General features: G+C 34.9%; 1 protein-coding gene across 1 annotated transcript in view; it reads right to left on the reverse strand.

The window, feature by feature from the left end:
- LOC115214426 (regulating synaptic membrane exocytosis protein 2) overlaps positions 1 to 10290 on the reverse strand; it is a 199416-nt gene that overhangs the window by 71069 nt on the left and 118057 nt on the right. Inside the window, exon 3 of the mRNA XM_036504805.1 lies at positions 6993 to 7231. Coding sequence (XP_036360698.1) covers positions 6993 to 7231 — 239 coding nt within the window. The remainder of the gene's footprint in view (positions 1 to 6992; positions 7232 to 10290) is intronic.

A 10290-nucleotide genomic window follows, 5' to 3' on the forward strand; every position in this document is an offset into this window, starting at 1 on the left:
ATTATTATTATTACTATTATTATTATTATTATTATTATTATTATTATAAAGGTGACGAGCTGACAGAACCGTTAGAGCGATCTCCAAAATACTTAGCAGTACACAACCTTCTGAATTCGACCTGGTTGAATCGTTAGCAGTGTTGGACAAAATGCTTAGCGGTATTTTGTCCGTTCTTACGTTTTGAATTTAAATTCCGCTGACGTCGGCTTTGCTTATCATCTTTTCTGGGTCGATAAAATAAGTACCATTTAAGCACTGGGATCGATGTAATCGACATACCCCTCCCCAGAAATTGCTGGCTTTGAGTCAAAATTCGAAACTATTGTTGTTGTTGCTATTGTTATTTCTGTTTTTGTGTTGGTAAAGAAAGTCAAATTTTAATTATAAATCGGCGGAACCGAACGCTGTTACGTCAAAGAATCCACAAAAAATATGCCACTTATATACTTCCAAATATACTTATATAGCCACGGAGCTTCATTCAATCTATTGTATTTTGTTTATTACTTAGAGCAACTTCTAACACACATTTTTGAAAGAGACATGGTTTTGAGTTCTTAATAAACAACAGCCACATTTATTTCAAGCACAAATTCTCGGCAAGAATCAATAGCATTCATTCAATGCTTTCTGAATGTAAAACAGACTTTTAATTTAAACAAAGAGTGTTTTCATTGATACATTAAAAGTTATAAACATTCAAAAGTCTGACTTCATTTAACAATTTCATGTGCTTTATGAACTATTCTTATAACAGAATAATAAATTTGTACTCTACAAAAGTATTAAGTAATCCTCTAGATTAATGTAAAGTTATATTTATTATAAATGAACATAAAACATGTATGTATTGATATTTATATATATTCTATTTAATGCTTTATAAAACAGACACGCGTTTCGTGAAACCAATGTCACGATTACATAATTGCGGTTGAAAAATTATATAATCGTGTAATCACTTCTTACATATATATGTTTCTGTTTGTTAATTATTTAATTTGTTAGTAAGAGCTGGAATATTTAATACTTAATACCGATAGACGTTGCATGAATAAGTAATATGAATTACTTGTAGAATTAACTTCAGTGTAATTATCTTAAAGTGAACAAAATGTGACCGTAAATTTCAACTAGATTGTTGTGGCGAAATAAAATGTTCGCTACGACATAGATAAGAAAAGAATGTCTAAAAGATTATATATAAATGGCGCACAGAAAAGGCCAAGCGATTGGCTTATGGGAAACTCAAAATACAGAAATTTTCCATGTCATATGTAAATAAGGTGGAAAATTATGTAAAAATACCTGATCACTGACACAATTCCGTGATAATTATATAATAATCATAGACGATATATTTATAAGTATAGAGTAGATTATGTATAGATATACATAAAAATGTCGTTTTTAAAGATGGAACGTGAAGTAGATAAAGCTGTAAATGGTAGCGTTAAATAAAGAGTATAAAAACCCTTGAATGGAAATGCCATTAGTATCATAACCTTTTCCATAGTCACTCCTATGTGGTTGGCTTTTCGTGGATAAGGGCATTTTATATTACTATCCTTGTTTGAGTTTCTTACCGTCATGTAGGTTTATCTGGGACCTCCATAAGCAGAATGTCAAGGCGCTTCTTGAAAACATTTATTCTCACTCAGTGTAGATATCTCAAAGTATTTCTGTAAGATATTAAATAGCTGTGACCTTTGAATCCCAACCGCTTGTATTACCTGGTCCCTAACAGTACAGTGATGTCCTGTTCAGGGTCTGGTATAACTCTTGATGCCAAAGAATATTCCATACGTATATAGCCATATATCTCTCCTAGCTTCGTTCCAGGGTGTGGATTTGGAATTCTTTCAGTTTCTCCTAGTAAGTCAAATATTTAATTGATGTAATCTCTTTGGTGTAACACCACTGAATTGTCTTGAAGTTCTGTAATTCAATTGAAACTGTGCGGTGACTATACTTGAGAATAATAGTCCAAACAGCTAAGGACAAATGCCCTTCATACGACCAGCATTGTTTCCTAGCTCCTTGTTCTGTAAATTCTCAGAATCCGTCCAGTCATTTGCCTGCATATTACCACTGTGTTGGTGATATTCACATGAAACAATGCATCATTGCTCATATCGATTCCCGGGTCCTAAACTGTATTTAACTCTGGGATTACTGTTCTTTTTGGTCCAAATTATTTTTGTTGCAGCTTGTTAGCACACACTGGCAGAAAGCGGAAACCCTGGAATTTTCTTGTGTTAAAGTGCATGTTGCTATTTTCAGCCCATTCCTATAGCAAATAAGTACCGAGAGGACTTTTGACCACTTGTGCAACTTTTGTGACGTCAGTACAGCTAGTAAGAGTGGCTGCCTGTATAACACACGGCTTGTCTGAGAGGACCGCCATAAACTACAACGACCCCAAGACAGTTTCCTGAGGTACTTCTCTTGCGATTAATATCTTTTTGGGGAGGACTTTCTCTTTTCTGAATTCGTGTAATCAATTTTCCAGTTTTTCCACTATTCCGATTTTTGCAAGTTGCGACATATCATCCTGTGGTCAACCTTATCAAAGGCCTTTGCCAAATCGTGATACATTACATCCACATTCGAGCAACTCATAGGTTGTTTCAGCGACAAATACTAATGTTGCAGAAGCCGTGTAAGACAGCTTTTTCTGAGCGAAAGCCATGCTGAATGTCACGGAGCAAGTCATTATCTTCTAGGAACGTGATCAGCTTACTCCTGACAATTTGTTCCCTGGTTTGCTGCAATATGAGGTTAGAAGGACAGGCCTATAATTTTTAGCATTCTGCTCTACTTCTTTCTTTATGGATAGGGTATATTAAACCATCATTTAACTATCTTGGAACTCTCCCAATTGTAAGTAAGTGTTGGAAGAGGATCTGCAATGGTCATTGCAGTTTTTAGAATTACTGAGAATCACTGATACCTGTGTCTGAGTTTAAAGCTATTTCATCAATATTCGTTATTACATCCGAATCCTCTCTCGTGATGTAATCAGTAATTGGCATCTTTTCGTGTAGATCTATAGTATCAAAGGACTCCCGTGGTACATTTATTTACAAGTATCCTAACAAAGATGTGAAAACACTTTTGTATTCCCCGTTCTGTATTTCACTTATTCTTTAGAAGTCTGTAATCAGTGAACCGTTTAATTCGAACAGCAGGTTTATCTTGTACCATACTGAAGCAGATTTTTCGCAAATTTATAGAAGGCTTTAGGGTTTGTCCTTATAATTTTATAGCCCTGGTTTCTTTTAGAGTTATCTCCTTTTCATGGGAGTGTTTGAGCTTATTTTCAATCTTAAGTAGTGTTCGTTTGACATAGAATCCCTCGCTATCATTTAGGGGTTTATTTACACAATTTGAAATCTTCGTTCGCCATCTCATTAAAGTTTTCCTGTATCAGAGAATTATGTTTTTTTATCCGTTTGACATTCTCTGAGGAACAAAATTTCGGTATATGTCTTGCATGACTACCATAAAATGTTGTAGCTTTATTTCAGTATCCTAGATAAAGAGACTGATAGACTAGGTTTGTTCCAAGGCCTCTTTCTGAAAACCTTTCCAGTTAGCTTTATGAAAGTTCAGAGTGGAGAACTTTGGGTCCTTCTATTAAACTGCATGCCAGCAATTTTCCCCGGACCGTACGTTTATAGTTGTTACTAATTTATGGTCCGAGAAAATCGTTTCTTTTACATAAATATTATGTATGAGTGCCGCATCATTTGTGAAACAGAAGTCCGGGATACTTTTACGCTGTGTTGGGTGAAACACTATTCACTCCTTGAATAACACATTTGTAGGTCAAGCAGAGATCTACCTGCAACTGCTCATGCTATGACGCACCTGAGAGGAGCTGGTCTTCAGGCCACTCGATTTTAGGGAGATTGAAGTCTCCTAGAAGGAGTATTTGAAGCCTGTTATCTTGCATTATTTTGAGTCACCATTATTTGTAGTATCTGATGGGTGATATGCTGTACATACATATTACCATTTTTTACTTGCTTAATACGAATTATGAGTGTGTCATAGACTGAGTTTGCGTATGACACCAAGAATACAGGCGTGACAACTTCTCAGATATACATCGTCAGTCCACCATGAGCTTTTATCCCTACCATGAGTTCGAAATACAACATGCATCAGTATGTGTATTTCCGCATCTGTTATGTCAACGATCAGATACATTTCTTTTGATACCATACATATTGCTTGATTACGTATAACTAGGTCTCCCAGTACTGGCGATTTTGTAACCGACGTACATCATTCTCCGAAACTGATGGCCTCGTGTTCAAATTTCAAAGCAATATTAAGTGTAAAAAGACGAATAGACGCATTGATATAAGGATGTAAAGAGAAAGGGTTTATTTAAATTAAATGTACAACCAACACTTGGCAGTTTCGTAAATTTTAACTTAAAATGTAAACATTGTGTGTGTGTGTGTGTGTGGTGTGTGTGTGTGTGTGTGTGTGTGTGTGTGTGTGTGTGTGTAGGGTCTCTATACCGTTCTCCATGTAATCATATTCATTTGTATAAGTCGCACCTGCAACTAGTATTGCATGCAAAGTTAGGTGACAACGTAGTCATTCATTGTGGGCGCGTTTGAATTAATGTGGAGGTGGAAATATAAAATTATAATAGTCAGCGTGCGCCTATATGTAATACATACGTACTCATGATTGCTATTAGATATTTACTTACAGAATATGACCAAAGCATAATATAAATAGAATTATGAAAGACCTACACATTTTATATACGTACTTAAAAATACACATATGTATATGTATATATATATATATATATATATATATATATATATATATATATATATATATATATATTATATATATATATACATATACATATACATACATACACACATATATATATATTATATATATATATATACATACATACATACATACATACATACATACATACTACATACATACATATAACTGAACTGAATATCAACTTATGACATGAAAACCAAGTTTACTTTTTTTTCCAAAATTATGCCGAGTTATCACACCATACCTGACGATTCCTCTGTGGAAAAGGAAAAACATTAAAAATCAGATATGTTTCTCTTTATTTGCATTACGTAGAGATGTGGAGAATTACCAAAGGCTAGGTTCACTCAGCATTAACACCTGCAGAAATATTGATTAAAATGTTCTTTGAAGTCTAACGATTTCATTTCTTGATAGTCGTAGAAAAGAAAGTTGTCTCCTTTCAAAACACGCGCTGCGCGCGTGTGTGTGCGTGCGTGATGATTTTATTTTGATAATGATTTTAAATTAGTCTTCTTCTTCAATTAAGTTTCTATATAATTTCAGTATTTGAGGCTAAATCGTTTATAATTAGAGAACCTTTGGTGTTTAGATAAGAAATCTGTTTTATTGAATATGCTGTTCAGTTAAAGTGAAAAAGCTGTACCAAAACCCCTTTGGCTATATCCCGTTGAGATAATCAGTTTTCATCTGAACGCTGAAGTTAACCAACATCGACCTTCGTTGGTACTGAGATGAGTGACAGCTTACGAAACCTATATAACGGGTAAGAATATGTCAAAAAAGGCGTATATAGACAGTTTCTGCCAGCTCGCCGCCTTAGAAATAAATTTATATTAGGGCATATAAACCGCTGTAGCGGACAAAACTGGGCCTTAGTATGCCTGGGGATCTATTCTTTCCCATCACGGGAGTTTTTTTACTCTAATATTGCACTTTTTCTTTATTGCTCACAAGGGGCTAAACATAGAGGGGACAAACAAGGACAGACAAACGGATTAAGTTGATTACTTAATTTATCGACCCCGAAAGGATGAAAGGCAAAGTCGACCTCGGCGGAATTTGAACTCAGAACGTAACGGCAGACGAAATACCTATTTCACTCGCTACCATTTCATAATTCACGCCGAATTCACACATCATTACATCCTAACTATAAGTTCAGACATTTGAAAATTGGCTTCTTTCATATTTTGAAAAGCTCTAGTCTCCTGATTTTTAACCTTAGATCATGAAAGCATGGCTTAAAAACTAAAGGTTATTTATTAATGCAATCAGTCCACCACTGAGTTGCGCTCTTTATTGTATCTAAGCTCTTTAAATTTCCAACCTTATAAGGGAAACGTTTTATCAACGGTATAATTTTCTATCTTCTTTGTATATTTAATACTTCTTAGACACCGTATTACGTTTCGTTGTAAAGAAGTACTTCATGATGTAGATGTTGTACACTCAGTAGGAACTAATCAACATTTGGTCGTCTTCTTGATGAATATTAACTGAATCACTCTTACTGATCTCAGGCAGTCTGAAAAGGCCATGGGGAGAATCGGAATGAGACGATTGGGCGCGGCTGTTTTGGCGCTGACGATCTGACACGGCTGATTTATCAGTCAGCCTGCTTTGCGGACAGTACTTTCTGGTGCTGGAGGAAAATACGCGTGCGCGCAGTAATATGCACACGCTGGTAGAAAGAGTGAGACAGATACTATTTATCTATTGAACACGATTGGCATGAATATTTTCTCCTATCCTCATACACGTAAACACAGAAAGAGGGGAAGGGGAGAACGAGAGAAATATTAAAACGCTTGATATCAACTACGACAGCATCGAATCAGCACGCCAAAAAATCCGTGTCAAAGCGGCTATTTCAGAACGTCTCATACTCGAGAGGAATTTAATATTGCATTCCACTTAATATTCATAAAATTGAGAAATGTTTGTCTTTAGCGAAGCTTCTCCACTACGTTCTGTAGCTTTATTTCTTTGATTCAAAGAGTAGACACTCTTTACAATATATAAGCCTAGAGCTTTGTATATCAAAAAAGGAAAACTTCGATGTAGCATTTTCACTTACTTCAATAACCATCTTACGAGAAACAATATATTAAACATGGTAAATCTTTATTTTCAAATATCAATAAAGAACGATACATCACCTAATTCTGTCTTTAGTTTCGACTTCAAACTGCTCTTGACGCCGGAAGACATTTGATATTATTTGTATTTCTTCGTTGGTAAGACCCGTAAGATCTGGCATCGGTGGACATTGTGCAGATGCGGCAAGAGATGCCTCACAACTATTATCCACCAGCGCTTTCGATTCTGCTTGTGTCGCTGATTTGTTCGTGTACTCATCCGATTGAGAATTATCTTTTCCTCTTCCAAAACCAAATACCTACAATTCAATACATTAGAGCAAAATTAATAATTCATTTAATGACCAAAATCATTACAAAACTCAGCTCAAACTGATACTGAAAAGGAAAATATATATATATTCTTTAGAAAGGAAAAAGAAACTTTAATTTATGATAGAATAAAAAAATAGACATGCGGTTGATATGGCATTAAATCATTTATAAAAAAAGCTATACAGAAGCGAGTATAAAGATATTGCGCAGAAAAACAGGAAAATTAGGAAAGTAAGAGTTCATAATAAATTCATCTTCGATATATATTCTGAGGAATGTTCATGCTTTAATGCCACAGATAAAGAGAGAGAATCCCTGTAATCTCCAGTCGGAGAGAAGGAACTTTCGAGATATATCTCTCTATATATAAACGGCAGTTTGTCTGTCTGCGTATCTGTGTGTCTGTTAGGTTGTACCCTCACCCTGACCACGGCTTTCAACCGATTCTGATGAAACTTGACTCACACATAGCCCAATGTCATAATTCAAAACTAACGCAGCGAAAATTTTGAAAAGTTCCCCCAGTTCTGAAAAAAATTGATAAATTCGACATGGGGTCGAGAATCAGAAACACAAACCACAGACTGTCTAGGGGACGCAACTCGACCTTTTTAACTCTCAAAAAATTTACCATCATTTTTTTTTCCATTTTTTTGCTATTTTTTGGCTATAACTCTCTAAAAATACTTTATAGTTATTTCCCTTACAAACCCGAGCAACGCCGGGCGATACTGCTAGTACGTGTATAAAATAAAATATTGTGAACTCTTGCTTTCCTGATTTTTTAAACTTTTTCTGCTTAATTTTATACTCACTGCTATTTAACTAGTTTGTAAATGTTTTAATGTTATTTACAGCAGCCTGTCCATCTGTTATCTTTTCTTTTATTCTTCCATTAGCTTGATTGGTACATTGCTTACAGCCAACTTGAATCCGTATTCTTTCGTTCTTCGTTGGGTTTTAGGTATCTGGTCCGATCTGAGCACGAACTGTCTATATACGCCTTTTTCGACATATTCTTACCCATTATATAATTTATTTTTAAAAATTAATAAGTTTCCTGAGTTAAGGGATTAGTACTGCCATATCTGATTCATGAAATCTTCAGTGATCGCAAGAAGAAAAAAGAAATTAATTCCAAGATAAAATGCATTTGTTGATGCAGTTTGAATACGTTTTGAGAACTATACACCTGTTAGAAAGGAAATATAAAATTAGTAGCCACGATTATAAAACATTTGTTTCAAAGTAAAAACTTTTGTTGTAGAGGAATTTGCGTCAAGTTGTCTATCAAAAAATCATAGCTTTGACGCTAATTGATAATTATTATATGTTCTATAGTCTGTAAGAAAGTAAATAGGTATGTGCCGGCAGATCGAAAGAAATTAATTTGTTTTCTCTATATTTTGAACGCACTGACTATGTAGTGTCATAGATATTCAATACACTTCATGTTATTCTTAAATACTCATGTTTCATATATAATTTCCAATGTAAGATGCATGGCTCAGTGGTGAGAGCGTCGGGCTCACAATCATGAGGTAGTAAGTCTGATCCCCGCACCAGGCTGTGTGTTGTGTTCATGAGTAAGATACATTTCACGCTGTTCCAGTTCGCTGACGCCAAGCCGTATCAGCCTTTGCCTTTCTCTTGGAGGCTGGTATGCATGGGTTGGGTGACTGCTGGCCTTCCATAAACAACCTGAGTCAGACTTGTGCCTAGTAAAGTAACTTCCTAGGTACAATCCCATGGTCATTGATGACCAAAAGGGTTTTTTTACTCTCTAACTTTTACCCCTCTACTATGTAACGTTGACCTTCCATTATTTCTTGATCTCAAATTATTGACACGATTATATATATATATATATATATATATATATACATATGTGTGTGTGTGTGTGTGTGTAATGATATATTATGTAAAGGATACGTAGAATGAGTTGATGTGTTGGCGTAGGTAAATTTTGAATGAGAACTCATTGAATTCTACATTGCTGCCAAATATGTTATAAATTGCTGGCCTACATGTTCTTAGTAGAGACGATAATATTGTATACAATGTTTTATTTTCTCTCGGAATTTGTATTGCATGGCGATAGAAGCACCAATATTTCACGAATTACACGTCAAACTCCTTTTTTGCTCATTTAAGAAATATTTCAGGATCAGTGAAATAAAATGTTTGTGACTTTACTATTCTCAATAAGGTTATATGGTGGTTTATACTATATAAACGTTGCCTTCCTACAAATTTTAGGTGGCCACATGTTATTTAACTTTTTAGCTCATGCTGGTTGTGTGCTGTGCTTCATTGTAATACTCAGAAATCTTTTTAGTGTGCATTAAAGGAGGCGAAACACTTTACTTAGTTTCTGGCTAAACTTTTTGTCCATGATTGATAACATTTGACACGTGATTAGATTTTCAGTGATTAGAGTTATGTCCATTTGAATTTCTTTAGTTCTGTATTCAGGATTACATTATTAAATGTGTCTATTAAAACAAAAACAAAGCAACAGACTGTAATCTAAGCGGTATTTGGCTACTATTTCTAGTAGGTTACCCACCATGTGTCCAAATCGTTAGCCTAAATGTCTAAAGTAATGAAAATTGAAGTACAGTAATCTCTCGTCATATCTCAGCTCACCTATCGCGGTTCACCTGTCGCAGTTTATTATTTTTGCTTATGTCTATTCCTCTGTGGTGGTATTTTGCATTTATGATAAAATAAATGTATACAAATTATAAAAATAATAATAATAAATATACAGTACTGTTTTTACTTCACCGATTTTCACCTATCGCGTGGGGGTTTTGGAACGTAACACCCACGATACTCGAGGGATTACTGTATTATCGGACCTGGAAAAGCCAGTCTTTGAGACGCAGTTTTAGTTATGCTGCACATGTCAGGTGATCAGTCACGGTTATCTTATATGCGTGGTCATACATTTATGCAATTTTCTGAGTTTTAATTATGCGTTGTTCAAGACAAGAAATGAGAATTACGTGTAGAGAATATTCCTTTGATATGTAATGTA

Source organism: Octopus sinensis, linkage group LG7, assembly GCF_006345805.1.
Source record: "Octopus sinensis linkage group LG7, ASM634580v1, whole genome shotgun sequence".
Classification (NCBI taxonomy): Eukaryota; Metazoa; Mollusca; class Cephalopoda; order Octopoda; family Octopodidae; genus Octopus; species Octopus sinensis.